Source organism: Schistocerca serialis, chromosome 12 (assembly GCF_023864345.2).
Source record: "Schistocerca serialis cubense isolate TAMUIC-IGC-003099 chromosome 12, iqSchSeri2.2, whole genome shotgun sequence".
Taxonomy (NCBI): domain Eukaryota; kingdom Metazoa; phylum Arthropoda; class Insecta; order Orthoptera; family Acrididae; genus Schistocerca; species Schistocerca serialis.
In genome coordinates, this window is record NC_064649.1 from 145200080 (window position 1) to 145222580 (window position 22501).

Sequence of the window (22501 nt, forward strand, 5' to 3'; positions counted from 1 at the left end):
ACATTTACATGCACCTCCGTGTTCCTTATGACATATTTTTAATTGTGTCTAGTGTTGCAGCGTGAAACGCATCCACAACAGCACTGCACAGTTGTTTGTTTGTAGCATAACAATATGAAAATACGTGCGTCTTAATGACTCCCCATAACCAGTTGTCAGTTGTGGAGTGTTCAGGTGTTCTTGGTGGTCATTTTAAGGGAGCTAGTGTTGCTGAGGAACCACGGGTGCTCATTTAGGAACTCACACGCTGCAAGGGTGTAGCGAGGAGGAGCTATGTCTTGCTGCAGTCTGAAAGACCTCTTTCCTCAAGTTGCAGTATGAACTATGTTTATAACATGTGAAAGTAATTTGCACCATTAACATAGTGTAACATCTGATGTTATATCATCACTGCCCATATCATTACATGAGGCGGGTTCCTTTCTAACTTTTCTGTCTAACGAGGATTATCTTTGACCCAAATGACAATATTTCTAGCACGTGAATTGTGATAAAGGACACATTCATCTGAAACAAAGTGCAGCATGCTAAAACACACTCATTCCGGTCTGTATCCGATAAATTGTTTATGAATTTTGGTGGAAAAGTTCTGACCATAAGGTCTTTTTTTATGCACTCTTGCATTTTCGTCCTCGGTATACCGAGCTCTGAAGCACATTTATGTTTCAACTTCACATAGAGACTCTGGCACATTTCTCCTCGTGGCTTCTTCCTTCTACTCTGTCATCTTTAACACTACCAAAACCTAAAGCTTGTCTTTCCCAATCCAGATGTATTGCCTTTCAAGGTGGAGCATTAATAAATATTTCTTGGAATGCTCCCATAAGCTATCTCATTGTCTCCCCTGTGTGTTGTTATTCATACACCCAAACGCTTGTTCCTAAGCGCACCTCAATATGACCATTCACATCTGCCATGGCTACAAATTAAAACTCGACTGAGACTGTGAAAAAACAGGTCAACATGAATTCCAGCAATTGATAAGAAGTAACATAGCTACCACCCTGTGCAATAATATTTTATACTAAACAGGGGTATGGGGACTTCTCATCCATCCTTTACACTGTTATTTGTTTTCTTATTACTCAAACATTGCAGTTTTTTACAGTGTACCAGAGTATCATAGAGGAAGTTGAGACAAACAATGATACAGAACACTTGTGGTCTACCAAATTGGAGAACTATCTCAAATTGGCCAACAGAAGCTACTTAAGCTACAGAAAATTTGTGACAGGCAAACTGTTAGTCGTAGAGAAAAAATGAATAGGACCTTTTTTGTAGGAAATGTAATGTGGTTTAATTTTGTACTATGCCACGTTTTCACTGGAGGTTGTGGTTTTTGAGTTATTAAAAAAAAAAATACAAAAGTGATATTAAATCTTGAAAACCATTTGGAATAGGACATATATCCATATGACATTTTTGTTCAGAATCACTAACCTCTGAAAGCATGGCTCACACTGTATATGTTTTGCTAGCTGGGGAAAAAAAACCACCACACCATTACTCATCTGATATCTGCATGTGCATAAAATCTCCTCCAGACTTCTCCAAACATTTGTATGTTCAGCCATGTGCATTGACATTGCTCAGTGTATTTCAGGGATTTACATTAAGGACACACATTTTCGTAATTGAACAGCTGTGAATAGCTCAGAATGTAAAAATGTTATTTCACCAAACAGTTCAGAATCACTCAGGATTAGTTCAGTAATGGACAAAGATGTTTGAAACTAGTCATCATTATATGCATCTTCATGTTTTCGTAGTTTAGTGCCTGATGCATTAAATTTTGGTTCTGCAACCACATAAACACTATTGCTTACTTTAATATTTGGGCAGTATGCCTTTTAGCAATCTTCAGAGTGCTGTAGCTTCAGGATGTCAGCTCACTCAGAAGATGTCTGGTTAGTATACAGCTGAAATATTAAAAAAAGAAAAAAAGGTTGCACACCTGAAATTTAATGGATTAGTCACCCTTGTGGTTACGATTTAAAAATGAATCCACTTAAAGATATTGGTGTGGCTACCCTGATTTTTGATTTTCTCATATCGTTTCAAGAGAATGGTGTGATGGCTTTTAACAATAGCCCATTAGTGTTCTTTTCCCCATTTATTTTTTGTCATTAGCAGTTTGAAATTAACATTTTATACAGGTTGGTTCTTATTAATGTCTAGGAAGCTCCAAAACAGTGTAGATGACACTGAGACAAGAAATTTTATACGAGACACATGGAGCTGCAAATGTTAGGAAATACCCCGAAAGTGGATGACAAATGCTGAACGTGTGATGTCACCACATGACATACCTCACCACACACACAGACTTTGTTTATCCACCTACCCTTGACGGTAGGGGGCAGCACTACTGCTAGGCTACTTTGTCTTCAAACAGATTCGGTAAACGTTATCTGTTGAAAACATAGTAAAAGTTACAACATTATTGTCCTCACTGGAACCAAGAAAATCTGTTCTAATTCTGTGGTTTTTTTTTCCTTTTGTCCCTTCTTTTTTGTTTACAGACTTTATTCAACAAAGAACATGTCCATCATTTACTGCTAAAGTGGGTGTCATTTATGATGGTGGCCGAGTTTAGGTTCGTACTGCGCATCTGACGTCACAAAACACAGTCGGCCAATGAACAGGGAATGACGTTGCCAGAGCTCGACTGCAGTGCAGAGCACAGACGAGTGCCTTAAGTTTTAGAAACGTTCAGTCATAAATAAAGTAATTGAACAAAAGCAGTGTCTTGATAGCAGACTTTCTTTTATAGAAAGTTTGGAAAAAGCATTCTTTATACCAATTGCTTCATATTCTATTAATTAAGCCAAACAAGCAATAAGCCTCCTAATTAAGGCAATAGCAAGGAAAGGTATTTGTATCATTGTCACTAACCGCTTTTTCGCAATAAAGAACAGCGGTAATTGTTTATTTCCTATTGTACTTCAACGAAACGTGAGTAATTCATAGTCATACCAACAGTGTGTGTCGTTATTTTTCGTTAGATTTTAAAGCCCTCCGGGACATATATTGAATGACGAGCTGCGTTAGCATAATTGTTAAAGTGTATGGCTACTGAGTGAAAGGTTCTGAGTTCAAGCCTTGTTTGGTGTTTAATATTTTTTTTATTTAAAAACAATATCGAAGTGTCTTACTTCATGAATTATTCATTTGAATGTAATTTTTTAAAATTTCTAGTGGCAACTAAAATCGACCATACGGAAAGTATATGCTATGGACTTTTACCTCTGCAAACTCTTCAAAATTTCGTGCAATGGTTTACTACATATAATGCTGCACAATAACTGCGTTGAACTTTGAAACAAAATTAAGTCATTTATGGGGGGGGGGGGGGGGGGGGGGGAGGGAGGGAGGTATCAGTCAAGAAGATGTGTAAATATCAAATTTTTGGGCCAAATAGTTTTTGTGAAATCAAATGATAAAGTGTGTCAAAGCAGTCGAAACACCATGCGTCTGCACAGGCGAGCAGTGTAATGATGACAAAATCGCGCACGTCGTGGAATGCAGGGAGAACGTCTCTGTAGCAGCGAAAGGGTTAATGCAGCCATGGTGGCTTTACTTCATAAACTGCGCGCTCCCCCCCTAAATGTAAGTTTGCGAACTATACTATGGCGCTGCTTCTCCTGGCGCGTACAACTGGCAACGCAGCAATCTCCCGCGTCTGGTCGGGCATGTGCGAACCATCAAGATAAAAGAATTGAACTATAGCAATGCAATTTAGAGGCTTATACTTATTTTCTTGTCACACAATATGGCAGGTTTCTGTTCTTCTGTACTTTGAAACTAACCGGCAGAGATTGCGATACCGGTAAATACAATAATAAATCTTACCTCAATGTAAACACACAATTGTGTAGCACACTACAAAAAAATACTGCCTGCTCGACACAAGACTCGAACCCTGAGCCGCCACGCGCTAAAGTCTCGCATGCAGGCACAGAGCCACACTGACGTGAATACTTGACTTGAGTTAGGATGATCAGCTGCAATAGACAGACGGGCTCCACCAGTTCATAAGTGGCGAGGTACATCTTCCAGTCACGTCACATGTCCAACATGTGTCATCCGCTTTTGGGGTGTTTCCTGACCTTTTCATCCCCACGTGTCTTAAATTACTTTTCTCAGTGTCAAGTACATCACTTCAGGGTTTTTGTATGTTAATAAGAATCACCTTGTATAATAATATGATGAAAAATATTATTATTTTTTATAGTTGTTGTTGTTGTTAGATACATTTAATTATTACTCACGTAATGTTGTGACATGTTTCATTACCACGTAAGAATGTAGAACAGAAAGGCAATTCCAGTTGTTTACAGATCTACACCTCTTGCAATATATTTGCCTCTCTGCCAGTGAGATCATTACAGGAAAGTTATTTTAGATGCACTGAATTATTTTGTGCTCTTCCTTACAGATACATGAAACTGAGGTACCAAGCAGCAACTCCCTTTTTGTGTATCCAGCGCAGAGCAATTTCTGCGGCGTGCGCTACCCACTATCTTGGGTTGAAAGTGTGCATCGTGGCAGTTTGAATAAGCTTCCTGGTATCAGGTCAACTGGTTCTTCAAAGTGGTTCTGTTTGCTGGATGCTGCAGCAATGCCATCACTGGATCTGTCGCACGTGGCACCAGACTTTGTTTCTGTGTCATTTTACAAGGTACTCTCAAAGTCTCACTCATAAAGCTGACTCTCTCTCTCTCTCTCTCTCTTTTGCTGCACATTTGGTTCTGTAATGTAGTACATATTATTAATGCAGTGTATATTAATTGAATCTTTATTTCTTTGTAAAAAGAGTACTAGCAGAGTGTAAGCATAGTGGACAAATAACAGGTCGCCCCCCCTGCCCCCCTTACAGGAAACGTTGCAACCCATGCCATGTACCATCACCTGTAGCCTTGTTGTTGTTGTTGTTGTTGAGGTCTGCAGTACAAAGACTGGTTTGATGCAGACCATCTACTCTATCTTGTGCGTGCTAACCTCTATCCAAATAACTACTGCATCCTATATCCATCTGAATTTGTTTACCGTATTCATCTCTTGGACTACCTCTACAATTACACCCCCCCCCCCCCCCCACCACACACACACACACACACTTCCCTCCAGTACTCAACTGGTGATCCTTTGATGTCTTAGAATGTATTCTACCAATTGACCCCTTCTTCTACCCAGGTTCTGTCACAAATTTCTTTTCTGCATGTTTCTATTCGGTAGTTCCTCATTAGTTACACAATATACCCATCAGATCTCTAGCATTCTTCTGTAGCAGCAAGTTTCAAAAGCTTCTATTCTCTTCTTTTCTAAACTGTTGCTCACCCACATTTCACTTCCATCCCTAGCTACAATCCATTTAAATAACTGTGGAAAAGTCAGATGTTGACAAATTTATCTTCTTCAGAAACACTTTTCTTTCCATTGCCAGTCTAAATGTCATATTCTCCGTACTTCAGGCACCATCAGTTATTTTACTGCCCAAATAGCAAACCTTATCTACTACCTTTAGCGACTTGTTTCCTAATCTAATTCCCTCAGCCTCACCTGATCTAATTTGACTATGTTCCAGTACCCTTGTTTTGCTTTTGTTGACATTTATCTTATATCCTCTTTGACATGCTACAATCCCGTCTCAGTCCCTTCTCAACCACTGCTTTCCTTTCGCGCTCCCTGACTCTTATAACTGCCACCTGATTTGTACACAAGCATAAATAGTCTTTTGTTCCCTTTATTTTACCTCTGCTACCTTCAGAATTTCAAAGAGAGTATTCCAGTCAACATTGTCAAAAGCTTTTTTTCAAATCTGCAGTAGCTATAAATGAAGATTTGCCTTTCTGTAACCTATCTTCTAAGATAATTCATAGAGTCAGTAATGCCTCACATGTTGCTATATTTATCCAGAATTGAAACTGACCTTCCGCAGAGTCAGCTTCTACCAATTTTTGTATTCTTTTGTACAAATTCGTGTCAGTGTTTTGCAACAATAACAACTGATAGTTCAGTAATATTCGCATCTGTGAGCACCTGTTTTCTTTGGAATTGGAACTGTTACATACATTTTGAAGTCTGAGAGTATTTTGCGCATCTCGTACATCTCCAACCCTGATTGACGTGCTAGGCTGTCCGTGAGTTTCGTCAGGTATGCTGTATGCAGCTGAAGTAACCCACTGGTGATTACATCTGGTAGCACTACCAGACTTCGAACACATTCACTGCAGTGTTTCACCCTCTGTTCCAAATAGTCCCACACATTTTCTGTGCGATTTCACGAGCCAGTCGAGATGCGACAGTGAGTCCGAGTGTTCGTCAAACAGGGCACACATGTGAGCTAGCCTGTGAATGTGGTTGTTGTCATCTGGGAAGAGAGGGGTGTCGAAAACATACTCGTAATGAAGATATAGAAAGAGAGGCAATGCTCAGTTACCGAGAATGTCTACCCCTAGTAACTGAATGGTCAGTGTGACGGATTGTCACTCCTCTGGGCCCGGGTTCAATTCCCGGCTGGGTCGGGGAATTTTCTCCGCCCAGGGACTGGGTGTTGTGCTGTCATCACCATCATCCTCATCGACTGCAGGTCACCGAAGTGGCATCAAATTGAAAGACCGGCACCCGGCGAACGGTCTGCCCGACTGGGGGCCCTAGCCGTACGATTAAATTAAATAAAAGTTACCGAGACTGTTCTTTTTCATTGTAATCTGAATGGAGGGGCCTCACAGTACTGCCTCCGACCTGGACTACAGCCTCCACATATCGCAGGTCCTGCTGTGCACTCGGTGCTTCACATCATTCGTGAGCTGGCAGAGTAACGACTCGTCGGTCCGCGCTACAGACCTCCAGTCTACTGTCCACTCTGTGTTGTTTGACTGACTGAAAGTGCGCAGCTGTACCGCTGTGGCCTGTGGCCTTTTCTGAGATACCCAACTTGGAGCCCCTGTTGCATGCATTTGCTTTCACAGTGTTTGGTCATAAACTCATAGAGATGGACCTACAGGGTGTTACAAAAAGGTACGGACAAACTTTCAGGTAACATTCCTCACACACAAATAAAGAAAAGATGTTATGTGGACATGTGTCCGGAAATGCTTAATTTCCATGTTAGAGCTCGTTTTAGTTTCGTCAGTATGTTCTGTACTTCCTCGATTCACCACCGTGATTTCATACAGGATACTCTAGCTGTGCTGTTAGAACATGTGCCTTTACAAGTACGAAACAACATGTGGTTCATGCACGATGGAGCTCCTGCACATTTCAGTCGAAGTGTTCGTACGCTTCTCAACGACAGATTCGGTGACCGATGGATTGGTAGAAGCAGACCAGTTCCGTGGCCTCCACGCTCTCCTGACCTCAACCCTATTGACTTTCATTTGTGGGGGCATTTGAAAGCTCTAGTCTACGCAATCCCGGTACCAAATGTAGAGACTCTTCGTGCTCGTATTGTGGACGGCTGTGATACAATATGCCATTCTCCAGGACTGCATCAGCGCATCAGGGATTCCATGCGACGAAGGGTGGATGCATGTATCCTCGCTACCGGAGGACATTTTGAACATTTCTTGTAACAAAGTGTTTGAAGTCACGCTGGTATGTTCTGTTGCTGTGAGTTTCCATTGCATGATAAATGTAATTCGAAGAGAAGTAATAAAATGAGCTCTAACATGGAAAGTAAGCATTTCTGGACACATGTCCACATAACATATTTTCTTTCTTTGTGTGTGAGGAATGTTTCCTGAAAGTTTGGCCGTACCTTTGTGTAACACCCTGTATATTCACTCACAGTAGCAGTCCTTTCAAGTTTGAAACTGGTGCTCATTGACAAGGTGTGACTCTCATCTCCAGGCCACGGTCAGCTATGACCAATGTTCTTGTGCCTCATTACACAGCTTGTGGGCGGTTCACCATTCCTCGTAGATACGTCGGATAGTCCGTGTCAAAACGACAACAGATCGAATAGTTTTGTGGCCAGTGTGGTAACGGGCACATCGAAATGCCATAGCTTCTTTCTGCCATTCCGTTACATCTCAGTGTCTACCTATCTTTCTCTTCTGATTCGATACAATCAACCGCCACAAACACACCACTTAACTTTTGTGAGTTGTGTCTGAGGTGAGGGGGCACGTGGCTGCCTGGAACCAGTTCTATGCTGTGCTCAGTGTTCCAAAGAGAACAGTGTGCTCTCTTTAGGGGTGAATAATATTTTGTCCTGTTACCTTAGATAGGTCTCGGCCTTTTTGATAATAAACTTCAATTCCATCAACATTCGTCACATAACACATATCTGAATGAAATTTTGTTCCTGTTCTTGTTGACTGGATAAAGACAGGTGAGGCTGTATGTCAAAACTTCTATGGAGTGTACAGTGTTCTTTCATAGGACACTAAGAAAAAACACAAAAAACTGAGATCAGTGCTTTAAACAGATTACAGAATAGATACTCTTTTTAACAATCAAAAGTTTGAGACAGTGTTTGTTGAACATATTTTAGCCTTACCAGCTGAAATTTAATGGTTGTTATCCTAAATTCACGAGTGTTGTTGGATGTTGCAAACACTGTTGGTGGCAATTATGTAGCTTTGTGGCTCTTTTAATGTGAGAAGTTTACTTGTGTAGGAGTAGACCATTTTACGAATATCTCATTGTACGTATTGTATCAAATGGAGAATTCATTTGAAAAAACTGTAAAATGCCAAATGGCTGCCAAGTATTTAGCTTCAAAAGGTGAAATTGCAGTAGTACCATTGGACATATTTAAAAGCAGAAAAAAATGCCTATCATTGTACATCATCCCTCCTGTAACATTTACAGACTCAACACATTTATGGCAATTATTTCATTATCTAAGATGATTTTGTATGCACGTGCTTGTGGTCTTTCTTGGATAAAATCACTTATTTATTTATTTGGCGTATGGCATCTACAGAGTAAAATTGCACACATACTATTAATTAATATAATAAATGAATTACAAATATATTATTAAATGATTGATTGCAAACAACAATATGTGAAAGATTAGCGAGACAGCCACTAAAGATATTACATGTCCACATCTAAGCAGGTCATTCACTGAACAGCACGTGGAGCAGCATTCATGATATCCATCCATCCTCCTTCAAACCTCCTCGCAGGACATTCGAAGATCAGGTGAGGGATTGTTTTTTCTTCTGCACCACAGTCGCATCGTGAATCGTCAGTGAGTTTCCATTTGTGGAGAATGGCCTTACACCTGCCGTGGTTAGTCCTCATACGATTAATTCCTCACCAAGTTCTTCTGGGCATTTGCATTCCTTCCACTGGTATCGAAGGATCAATATCAGTGATGAGAGGATGGTGATTATTCAGTGACCAGTATTGCCTCCATTCCCTTGCTATGTCGTACCTTTCTGGGAATTTGAGAACTTCATCTTCCCATATAGGTTTCCTGGATTTTAGGCGGGTAGTTGGTAGATGGTCCAATATTTTTCGGATAGGTATATCTTCAGAGACAGAGGATCATTAATTTTCTTCCATTCTCGGATAGCTGCTTGTTGCCTTCTGAGGGAGGGAGGAGCTATATTGCAAAGGGCATGAAGCCAGGGAAGTGGAGTCAGTTGCAGAGTTCCTGAGACAATCCTCATGGTGGTGTTAAGCTTGACATCTATTTTGTTCGTGTGTGAGCTCTCGTACCAGACTGGGGCGCAGTATTCTGCCACCAAGTAAACAAGAGATTGTGCTGCAGTGTGTATGGTGTTAGCTTGAGCTCCCCAGGAGGTTCCAGTCAGCTTTCTTAATATGTTATTTCAATTTTTTATCTTTTGACTGGTTATTTATAGGTGTTTTTTATAGGTTAGTGACTGGTCAAGAGTTATTCCTAGATATTTTGGATGGCTGTTGTGCGTCAGTCGCTCATTGCAGAATGTTACTTGTAACTCTCGTCTTGCCTCACGATTGTTCACGTGGAATACGGTTACCTCAGTTTTATTTGGATTGGGGCAGAGCCTCCATTTCGTATAATACTGTTTAAGAAGTTGAAGGTCGGTTGACAGAGTAGTTTCCCCCTCTTCGAATGTCTTGCTCTGAGTGGCTATTACAGTGTCATCTTCATAGCAGAATTTCTCGGATAAAGTCACTGTCAGTTCCAGAATACATACCTGAAAACTATAATGGGTGATTGATTTCTTTGGGCCCACCTGCACAACCATTAAATATTCAGCACCACTGGTGTTTGATCTTGCAGTCAGTTTACTCTTTTTATGCTACTGGTAATTAAATTTATTATTAAATTTAATTAAATTTATTATTAGCCAACCGAGAAATGCTTCGCAGTTGCTAAATATGTATAGGAATTGAATGTATATACGAATCTCTCTATCCGCCCTCCCTCTTTCCCTCTCCTCCTGCCCTGCTCTCTTTCTCCATTCCTTCCCCTCCCCCTCCCTCTCCCCCTTTCTGTGTCCATTTTCACCACCTCCCCCCTCACTGTGTCATTCTCCTCCTCCCCCCTCTCTCTGTCATTCTCCTCTTCAAATGGTTCAAATGGCTCTGAGCACTATGGGACTTCACATCTGAGGTCATCAGTCCCCTACATAAACCTAACTAACCTAAGGACATCATGCGCATCCGTGCCCAAGGCAGGATTCGAACCTGTGACTGTAGCAGCTGCGTGGTTCCGGACTGAGCGCCTAGAACTGCTCGGTCACAATGGCTGGCTCTCCTCCCCCCCCCCTCCTCTCTGTCATTCTCCTCCTCCCCCTCTCTGTCCATAACCTCCTCCTCTCCCTCCCTCTGTCCACCTTTTCCTTCTCCCGCTCTATGTTTATTTCCTTTCCCTTCTCTTTCCGACTTGGAGCCTTGTTTAAATTGGTTGGGATCATTGGTAAACAGGACACAAGAGAGCTCTCTCCAGCTGCTGTGTCTATGAGGACAGTAGCTTCAGGACAGTATTTTGCATAATTTTAATCTGCTGACAGGTAGGATTATAAAGTTTTTGGCAATTCAGATTCTTTAGTAGTATTCTAATCATAAGCTGATAAACTGTAAATAAAAATTTGCTGTCTTCTGTTAAAACTGACTGTGAGGAATAAAATGGAATAACATGTTGTTGTGTGTTTCATTTAAAGTTGTATATAAGGAGAAAGAATATATATAGGATAAACAATCTGTCTAATGAAACTCCCAGGCAGATTAAAACTGTGTGTCAGACAGAGACTCAAACTGGGAACCTTTGCCTTTTGCGGGGACTGAGCTACTCGAGCACAATTCGTGACCCGCCCTCACAGCTTCACTTCCACCAATACCTCATCTCCTACCTTCCAAATTTCCGGAGAGACCAGGTAAAATAGTACTGAATCATATTACTTTGACATATAATGGATGTACTTCACAAATGAATGGTCTGTGATGATATGAGGCTAGGTGCTGAAACATTTTATTTGTGTTATGGAGAAGAGAAGGGTCTTATTAAGCATTCATAACCATTTATAGTGGTAAACAGCAGTTTCACTGCACTTGGAAAATTATTTTCATTGTTTTCAGATGTTCGGTTACCCTACTGGTCTCGGTGCTCTGCTTGTACGCAATTCCAGTTCTGCTGTCCTCAGAAGGGATTACTTTGGAGGAGGGACTGTTCAGATTGCATTATCGAGTGAGAGATTTCACGTGCCTCGAGTCGAGATCAGTGAGCGGTGAGTACAGCTCTATACAATTCATTACCATATTCTCGCACAAAGGGATACTTTAATTTGGTGGAAGGAGTTTAGAATCCCAGTGACTGGACATTTGTTATATCAATAGTTTCTTAAACAGCTATCAGTATGATAATGTATAGCACTCTTGCAAAAATCTCTTTCAACTAGACATGTTGCAAACTAGGGAGTTCCATTAGCCAGACATATATGAGGGTCATTCAATAACTGAAGAGATAAATTGGTCTGGGGAAAAAACTGTTAGTTATGGCTTTAAGTTGGCGTCATTGGGATGAGCCCTGATCAGCCGATGTATCAACATTGCTTTGTTTATAACCTCAAAAATATCGTGAGGGTTGTATGAATTTTTACAAGTGCGTAGAACAGTTCAAAAATGGTCACAACTCGGTGACTGACGAACACCGTTCTGGCCGACCAGTTGTAGTTTCAACTCCCTCACTTGAAAGTCGAATTGATGACTTTATTCATACCGACCACTGTGTGACTGTGGAAATGATAGTTGATAAGGTTCAAGATAGAACTGGTACAGTTAATAACATTATTTGTAACAAGCTGAAGTACCACAAAACATGTGCAAGATGGGCCCCAAAGGAGTTTACGCGGGTACATGAGGAAAGAAGTTTGAGAGTGTGCACAGAGCTAAAGGTGCATTATGAAAGAGAAGGTGAACACTTCCTCAACAAAATTTGATCTTGTGATGAAACTAGGGTTCACTATTATGAGCCAGAATCAAAAAGACAAAGCATGGAGTGGAAGCACACCAACTCACCTGTCAAGAAAAAATTCAAAAGCCAAGCATCAGTAGGAAAAGTCATGTTGACGGAGTTTTGAGATGCTGAAGGTCCAGTTTTTTGTGATTTTCTCAAAGAGCAGTGTACAATGAACAGCCAATTCTACTCGGATTTGCTTTTAAACAAAGTGAAACCAGCCATGAGAGAGAGACATTATGGATCTCAGAGGAGAGGTGTGAGTCTCCAGCAAGACAATGCATGTCCGCATATTGCTCAACTAACCCGTGAAACCATCAACATAATGGGCTGGGAAGTACTGCCTCATCCCCCTTACAGTCCTGATTTAGCACCTAATGATTTCGATTTGTTTGGTGCACTGAAGGAGGCATTATGTGGGAAGAGGATCCAGGATAATGAGGGCGTGAAAAAGTTTGTGGGAAATTGGTTCAAACATCAAGATAGAGTTCTTTGTAGCCAGAATAAAAAAGCTTGTAGCCCGTTGGAACAAGTACATAAATGTTCAAGGGTATTATGTTGAAAAGTAGAAGTAGTATTGTTTTGTAAAAATAAACACTTTTTCTCAGACCAACTTGTCTCTTTAATTACTGAATTACCCTCATACTTTCCTCAGGTTGTGGTTCTCCAAGTCGTAGAAGCACAAGAAGCTCCTTGTTGTCTGAAATAATGGGTTGTTGTTGTTGTTGGTGGTGGTGGTGGTGGTGGTGGTGTGTGTGTGTGTGTGTGTGTGTGTGTGTGTGTGTGTGTGTGTGTGTTAATTTATTCAGCATGTAATTCTATTTCACAACACACAGGAATTAAAAATTATAAATCCTCTATTCCCCCAGATGAACTTCGTACTGTAATCTCCCCTTTTACTAAACAAATTCAATGTTTGTGTGCTATTTCATCCTCATTGTTAATTGTTTTCTGTATCACTCACCTTGTATCCTGAAACTTCTCGACTCTCCCAATATTGCTCTGATTCCCAAGGAAAGACACCAGCATTTGTTGAGGACAGTTACCGTGCATACATTTTGGTATGTATTTGCATATTTGCCATCACTAACCTTTTTCTATACTGTATACTGTACTTTTATGTTTTTCACATCTTTCTGTTTTCTTCACATATCATCTTAGTTCCTGATAGAAAAATCTGTGTTTTCTGAAGCTTATGTTCTATGAATATTTTTTTGTTAGGAGCACTCAGTTGGGTATATTTATCCACATTTGATTCTTCTTGAAGTTTCACCTTTGACTTCTAGGCCTGGCTTTTCATGATACCAAATAAGACTATCAGTGGATATTGAATGTATACAGAGAAGGGCACCGTAAATGGTCACAGGATTTTTGATGTATGGGAGAGTGTCACAGAGATACTGAAGAGACTGAACTGGCAAACTCTTGAAGACAGACAGAAGCTATCCTGAGAAAAAGCCTATTAATAAATTTTCAAGAACTGGCTTTCAATGATGACTGTAGCAGTAAGCTACAAACTCCTAAATATTACTCCTGTAGGGATTGTGAGGATAAGATTAAATTAATTACAGCATGCACAGAGGCATTTAAAATTGTTTTTGCCATGCTCCATATGTGAATGGAACAGGAAAAACTAATAACTGGTAGAATGGGGTGTACCCTCTGCCATGCACTTCACAGTGGTTTGCAGAGTACACATGTAGATACTTATATTTAATAAAAAATGAAAAAATAATAAAATGTATATCTTTAGTGACTTTGGCCTGATGTCACTATGGCCTGACTGTAACAGAACAGATTTTATAACAGTATTAGAACACATAGTACATTATATGTAAAAACAATAAAGTCACTAAAAATTGCCTGGAAATAATGAATTTTCTATAGCTTGTGGTTTGACAACTGATACCTTTGAACAACAAAAGAAAGTTTTCAAGTAGATTCTCAGAAGTTAGAAGTCTATTTAGAAAGGATGCTGTTGCTTTAATGCATATGCCAAATTTTGTGGAGTGGAAAATATAGTCATTTTGTTAAAGGTGCCATTACAGCCTTTGGCTTTTTTTCTTTGTTGACTCTTGAGTATTTTGTTGAGGACCTTTCTGGAAAATAGAGTCCAGCAGAAAGTGAAAAATGTACAATAATCTCTTGGCTGTTATGACACTGAAAAAAAAAAAACCCAAAACCCTCATCAGTAATGCTTTCTTGCAAACTCAAGCAGAAAATGTCCATAGCAGATTAAGTAAACTCATAAACTCCATAGTGGCTTGCCACATACTTCAGTCGTCCTTCAATTGTCTTCAACTCGTACATTTGTGACCTTTCAGAAGCTGCAGCTCACAGATTCATCAACTTCACAACATCAGTCTCACCGAAAGAAGAGATTTTGCTGTCATGGAGGACATCCTATACAATGACCTTCAAAAGATCACTTCAAAAATCAGCCCCGGAACTTCGTCCACCAAAGATAGAAATAACTCTGTAATAGTGGGTCAAACTACTAGCCTAGAGTCAGGTTCAGGAGTTGCACATTACAGTACAATACTGTCTGAAAGTAACTGGGTGTAACCTTAGACATAACCCTGTCATACCAGCACCATCTTCAGAAACTGACTGTTACACTTCTGAAGCTGTGATGGATTCCCAGGCAGAGGAGCCAAAACTTTCTGGAAAGCAGACATGAGTAGGCTACAAACAATTACTTTATCATTAGTATATTCATACTCTGAGTACTGCTCTTGTGTATGACTGAATGGTGCCCATATTTCACAATGAGAATTATACTCGGTACATTGCTTCCCACCCCTGTACAATGGCTACTCATAGTGAGTCCACTGACTGACCTCTGACAAGCTCAGGATACCTTTAAGACTTTTTCTGCATCAGTCAGTTGTCGGAAGATGTGAAATGTTAACAGTACTGTATATTGACACTTCTCTCAATGTACTTTTCTGGACTTACCAGGCACTGCCAGAAGCTCTTAGTGGCAGTTACGTCTCTTAAAGCTAGCAAAAGGAGACAATTCAAAGAGCAGAGAAATATTTTACAAGTTCATGCACCACGTGAATGTGCACTTATTTGATATCATTAAGCATACCATCTGTAAATCCATAGTTACAGTTCCCTTTTAAGTTAAGTATCCCAGCAACGGATGGTGCTTAACTTTGGTAGTGTGACGGAAACCGGTGTTATCGTAATGGAAAGGGTGTTGGCTCGAGTAGGGGTACAAGAGTTATCAGAATGAGAGCTGATGTCACAATGATTAGAAAACAGAGAATTTCTTAAATGTGTTCCTGTCTCACTGATTTGATTGAAATTATCTCAGAAAACAGAAAACGTGTGAAGTACAGTCTTGTCACAAGTGCATCCACTTGTACATTATTTGTGTGTTGTCTGAGAAGCAGTCAGTATTTCCCTCTCCAGCTCATATCTGTCCACATGGGAAAGCCTCCAGGAGACCAAAATCAGCATATCAGCCATTTTTGTTACCTCAGCTTGCCCTGCTATGTTGGATAGCAAGAAACTGGTCACTAAATAAATGCCCGAAAGTCTCCAATTTGCCTACCATAGTGATTTTCTTCATTGCAGTACCAATTTAAAATTAAGCTACTAGGAACCGAACAAATCAAAAGTTTGTTTAAAAATAACAGTTAGGTCCACAGTATAGGTTTGGCAAAATGTCCGTTTCAGATTATGTCCAGGAGACTGGAGAACTGCTCTCCTTGCATCCATAAGGCAACAGAAGAAAGTGCTCCCACAAGACTGAAATGTAACAATCCTGCCCAAAGATGTGCGAGAATTAGCCGATATGTATTTTTCACCTAATGAAATGTGGCGATGAAGGTAGTCCTGTCGCATCCTTTTGACCTTGACAACATCCGTGATCTTTTTGCTAAACAGACTTGCTTTTCCCTAGCTGCATTGGCCCAAACTTAATAGAATATGCTGTGATGTAGAAAGAAGTGCTCTACATCAGTGGGTCATGTTAAAATCTCATTCTTCTGACTAACACACTGGAGTGAAGCCATGGCACACACTGTAAAGGCATTCAGTGGAAGAGCTGGATCATACAGACGTCCGGATAAATCTGGACGTGTCCTCCTTTTTATCTCTTTGTTCGGAGTCCTGGCAGATTTTTGCATTGTCCTCCTTTTTTGCAAATTTGCCCATAATAAAATTATATTTGCAACTATTTTCATTCTATTGCTCTTTTATAAAAAAAAGGGCCAAGTATTTTTGTGAAAGTAAGCCTGTTGATTGTCATTCAGAATCATTACAACTTGCAGAATACTTTTTCAGTATATCAAGGCACAAGGCAAATTCAGAAAGCAATTTTTACTCATTACAACACAGTGGATTGGTGACTGGAACTGGTTGAATCTCAAATCTGTTAAAGGCTTGCTGATGGTCCAGTATAAATTTAAAGAACTTTCCAGTACTGAGCGAGCCTACTCTGGTACAGAAAATTGTATCTTAAGAGAAGTACCAATAAAAGTTAAGAAATGTATGTTTGTCTATTAATTAATTCATTTATTAAATTTGAACATATATTTCTGTGTGTCCTCTTCGTTTTTCTGTGGTTTCTTTTTTTATACATCTGCAAACAGTACATCCGTACGTATATCCACTAAGACACTCACTTGACTGAAAAACCCTATGACTGTGCAAGATCAATAGAGAGCTTTAATTCTTCAGTCTTCACTGTTTTTAATTTTCTGGATGTGAATCAGTAGCTCGGTGATGAAGTGCCAGAATTTGGATCCAAATGCTCAGGTTCGATTCCCAGTCAGTTTTATGGTTCTGATTGTCACTTCCAACTGCTGTCACCTCTGACAGAGTTTGTCGACATGTCAGAGGCCGAATTGCACTGTGTTCCAGAGTCCGTGTTAAACTGTAGGTCCTGTTCAACAGTTCAGAGCTTGGAGAAAGGCAATACCATGCCAGCTCTAAAAGGCCTGGGACTTATAAAGTACTGTGGTGTTCATACCAGCTTTTGGATTGAGGTCAGCTTTACTTACATTGTAAATACACTTGTGTGTACAACCTTCATAGTTTATTTTTCTCATGAGATACAGTTACAAACTAACTGGTTTATATACAGGAGACATATCAGAAATTTACATTGTAGTTCTCATAATTTTTATGCTAATAAAGAATTATGTGACAATAAAAATACGTTTCTAGACAGCGCTTGATTTGTATAAAAAAGAGGATATGGTACTGTCACCTACCGGTGAACGTTTTTTTGAAATTTAGGTGCGTTAGTACATTATTTTAACACTTTTTTTCCCAGAGGTATTGGTACGAGACACCTGCACATACCATCACATATCGGGCACAGCTTCTAGTAATAAATAGCTATATTTACTTAGTGGGATAAGTAACAAGTTTGATACAACTCAAGTTATCAGTCAGTCTTTCATAAATTCTTCTGCTGACTAATAGCACCTCTGTGCAAGTGCGCTATATAACTTCCTTTACAGTGTACCTGATTTTATCTGCCTGAACTTGTTTTCTTTTAAATATACCTATTCTTGTATGTTGAGCATCTGGACATACAGTTTGAGTTGATGGGTGGGAACTGCCAAGTTTTTCTTGTTTATTCTGTCAGCATAGGCACAACAGGGGGCATTTACAACCTCCCCGTTGATCGTAGAATCAAGAATACAGAGTTTTTATTCAACTGAATGGCGATCAGTTCACTGAAATATAATAAGCTTTTTGTGTTACCTATAAAATATAATTCTTACCACCAAGTGACCAACTCATTTATGCCAAAATTGGAAATTTAACAGTTTTGCCCCCATCCTCTGCCTGGAAAATTTGTGAGGACATCCAAATGAGTCATATGTATGACACGCGCACACACAAACACACACACACACACACACACACACACACACACACACACGTGAACAGCTCTGGATGTCAAGAGTTATTAGATATCAAACACTTTTACATTGTACTTAATTAACAAAGAGAGAGAACAATACTACTTTTCTAGGAAATCCACACTGTGAGATTACAGTTTGTGGATCTTGTAGGATAGAAAATTATTTCTCAGTGTCTAAGACAGCTCAAACATTTCTTTGTTTTGTGTAACATCTGGAAATATATCTGAAGTGTTGGTAATAATATCCTAGAAGACTACTAAAACAAATTTTCTTTAATTTAAACATCATTTTCTCAAAATATCAGTTATGAGAATTCTCATTCCTATGGTAAAAACTAGGTTTGAAGACGGTACTCTGCCATTCCTGTCAATCGTAGCAGTGCGTCACGGCCTGGAAGCAGCGGAGCGCCTCGTCCCGGGAGGCTGCGGAGGCGCCTCGGCGGCACGCCATTCGCTCTCGTTGGCTCGTCGGGTATTTTACCACCTCTTGCGCTTGCACCATGCAAATGGAGCACCGGTGGCCGTCTTGTACGGAGACACAGACTATAGCAGCGTCGAGACCCAGGGAGCGGTCGTCAACTTTAATCTGCTGCGGCCTACAGGGGAATTCGTCGGTTTTGTCGAGGTGAAGGAAGATTGGATTAATTTTGTTTCTTTCATTATTTTTTGTGTACAAATTTTGCCACGAGAGTGTTTTAGTAATTTGTTTTCGAGAAAGTGTAGAATTTAAAAAGGAAAAAGAAACTGAATAGGTCACTGTGCAACAGTCGCTACACAATTTTGTGGTCATTTCAAAACTAAAGTTTGATTAAACTGACTTCAGTATTTATTTTTGCTACCAATTTCAGGATCCCAACCATTGATAATAATAGTTGCATATGTCCTCTGTCTGATATGAGGAACATGTTGGAGAAAGTAACAAAAATAAGAAGCATGTTTTCATTAAAGTACTCATAAAGAGAATAAAAAGTGTCTTTTATTGCTACTTCTTGTGCTTTATTCCTAAAAGTATTGGTTTTATTTCTCATTAATAACAGGGACAGTTTTATTGAAGAATGGGCTTGGCATATTCCTAATTCTGACGTCTCAATTCCATGAAAAGAATCGATCATCCTTCTTATTCGACCAGTACTCATTTTGTGTTATCGTGAAATAGGGGAGGGAGTGTGGCAGATAAGATACAAGATTAAGAGTGGCAACCATGAAAACACAGGCATTTCTGATTGTGACAAGATATTTTTATGAAATTTCTATCACCAACTTTCTTCTTTGAATGTGTAAACATTTTGTTGGCTCCCTACAACACTGGGAGAAATGGTCATAGTAATAAAATAAGAGAAATGAGAGTTCAAATGGAAAGATTTAGGTGTACATTTTTCCCTCTTGTCACTTGAGTGTGTAATAGCCTTAAAGTGATTTTGCCAAACACTGAAGTGTGAATTGCAGAGTACCGTCAAACGGGGTGATTTTGGACACCGGGGTGAATTCGGACAGTATGGCTTATTTGCTCTTTGTTACTGCATAGAAATAGAGTTACTTAATTAACATCTGTGCGCCAGTTATTTTAAGCGCAAGATTGCATTTATCGCTTTCCACAACTTTTATTTTGCATCAATTGTTTCCCTTGGTTAATAATTGATGAACAGTCTCAGTGTTAAAAATCCATGCATTATCATAAAGTGGAAACTTTCTATTGTTGCGCTGAGTGGGGAGTTACTGTAACCGTAATTGTCGATGTGCTCAGTAGCTAACAGCATTGAGAAAATTTCTGTACAAGTTTGTCGAGATTCTTGTGCAAGGTTATAAAATAATGACGGTTTTTGCAAACCTGTGTACTGTGTGGGGTGATTTTGGACAAAGCCAAGAACTTAAGCTGTTCGTGATATTCAGAGTGGTAAATTATCGTACAGAAAAGTGTTTGATTTGTATGGTATACCTAAATCAACCCTGCAAAATAAAGTGCAGGAAGCACATCTGAAAAAAATGGGAGGACAGCCAGTGCTAAATAAAGAAGAAGAAGAAGAAGAAGAAGAAGAAGAAGAAGAAGAAGAAATGTTGAAGCAAGGTATCTTGAGGGCTGCACATTGGAGATTTCCCTTCACTAAATTGGGTATTAGATATTTAGTTAAAGTCTACCTTGATAAATCTAGCTGAAAGGAGAAGAAATTTCGTAATAATTTGCCAGAAGAAGAATGGGTGCATTTATTCCTCGAGCGACAGTCAGAAGATCTTTCCATTCGCTTGAGCGAAAATATTGAATGAGCGCGTGCAGAAGTGAACAAAGAGACTGTTTATTTAAATTATTGCAAAATAAAAACTTATCTGTAATATATAAAATTAATTATATCATTCCATATCACTTATTTGTAACAAAGAGCTGCCTTAAAATGTGTGAAATGTCACCAAAATCAAATAAAAAACATGTAGAATTTTTAAAAAAGGCAGTAACTGTCCAAATTCGCCCTCTGTATACTGTAACTTCGGACAGAGATTTAAAAAACACATGTCCGAAATCACCCCAATCCATGGGGTGACTTCGGACACTTTATTTAACTGCCTCAGGTAAATATACCTACACATACACTTTCTGGTTCTGGGATATTTTATTTGTTACACATATACCCTACCACTTCCATAACAATCAATTTAATCTAACAATATATACGAAAGTTACAATCAACATAACGACAAAACCGTCCAAAATCACCCCGTTTGACGGTAGTCATATACTTGCAGATGTTTGCTGGTATTGAGAAAAGGGCTTATTTTTTATGTGCCCATTGTAGTGGCTTGATTAGTATTTAGTAGCAGAAAAGTCTGTATTTATGTAATTTTATTCATTGGTTGGGTAAAAAGTAATGTTTCCTTTAAGAGACTCATTTGCACCATTGTTTGTTTTCGGCAGTTTCGTACATTTGGGGCATCTTAATTTTTTATTAACACAAATACATATTTTTTTCTTGTTAGGAAAATATGGTATGATGATAAAACAGAAGTCATTTATGATTATTTCTACATGACTTCAATGTAGACCGAAGACTCTTGCAGATTTAAAATAACAGAGCTTGGATTTCATAAATATAACATACTCTTCACTTGCAACAAATAAACATGTTATGTAAGACAGCTGATAGCTTCTCATTGGCACATTGCTTATTGTGTTACAGGTACTCAACATGGCAAATCTGCACAACATTCAGCTTAGGACAGGATGCTTTTGCAATCCAGGGGCATGTCAGGTGCATCTCAAGCTCTCTTCAGATGATGTCAGAAAACATTTCCAGGTATGACGTCAGTACTACCAACTTTCGCAAAACTTTGTTGTATACTTTTTCTTGAACTTCTGTCACATGTAGCTTTATTACTTAGTACTATAACATATGATGAGATAAAAGAAATTATTGAGATAGTGAATGGAGGTGAAAATTTAATTATGATGGGGACTGGAATTTGCTAGTAGAAAAAAAGAGGAGAAAGAAAAATAGTAGTTGAATATGGACTGGGGGAAAGGAATGGAAGAGGAATCCACCTGGTAAAATTTTGCACAGAGGATATTTTAATAATCGGTGGCACTCGGTTTAAGAACTATGAAAGAAGGTTGTATATATGGAAGAGCCCTGGAGGCACTGGAAGGTTTCAGATTGATTATATGATGTCAATACACAGATTCTGTAGCCATATTTTAAATTATAAGACATTTCCACACACAGATGTGGCCTCTGTCCACAATTCATTGGTTATGAACAGTAGATTAAAAACTGAAGACATTGCAGAATGGTAGGAAACAAAGGAGATGAGACCTGAAAAATGAAAGAACCAGAGGTGCTTGAGAGTTTAAGTGAGAGTATTGGGGAATGATTGACAAGAAAGTGGAAAGGAATGGAGTAGAAGAGGACTGGGTAGCTGTAAGAGATGTAACAGTGAAGCCAGCAAGAGGACCAAACAGGTAGAAAGATGAGACCTTGTAGAAATCCTTGGGTAGCACAAGAGATATTGAATGTAATTGATGCATGGAGAAAATATGAAATGGAGCAAATGAAGCAGCAAAAGGGACTACAAATGTCAAAAACAACGGGATTGACAGAAAATGCAAAATGGCTAAGCAGAAATGGCTAGAGGACAAATATAAAGATTTAGAAGCATATTTCACAAGCGATAATATATATACCACCTACAGGAAATTTAAAGTGGCCTTTGGGGAAAAG

General features: G+C 39.3%; 1 protein-coding gene across 1 annotated transcript in view; it reads left to right on the forward strand.

The window, feature by feature from the left end:
• The window catches only part of LOC126428008 (molybdenum cofactor sulfurase 3), a 184122-nt gene that overhangs the window by 55161 nt on the left and 106460 nt on the right, over window positions 1–22501 (forward strand). The window contains exons 4-7 of the mRNA XM_050089890.1: window positions 4439–4681; window positions 11530–11678; window positions 18636–18921; window positions 21464–21580. Of these exons, the coding sequence (XP_049945847.1) occupies window positions 4439–4681; window positions 11530–11678; window positions 18636–18921; window positions 21464–21580 (795 nt within the window). The remainder of the gene's footprint in view (window positions 1–4438; window positions 4682–11529; window positions 11679–18635; window positions 18922–21463; window positions 21581–22501) is intronic.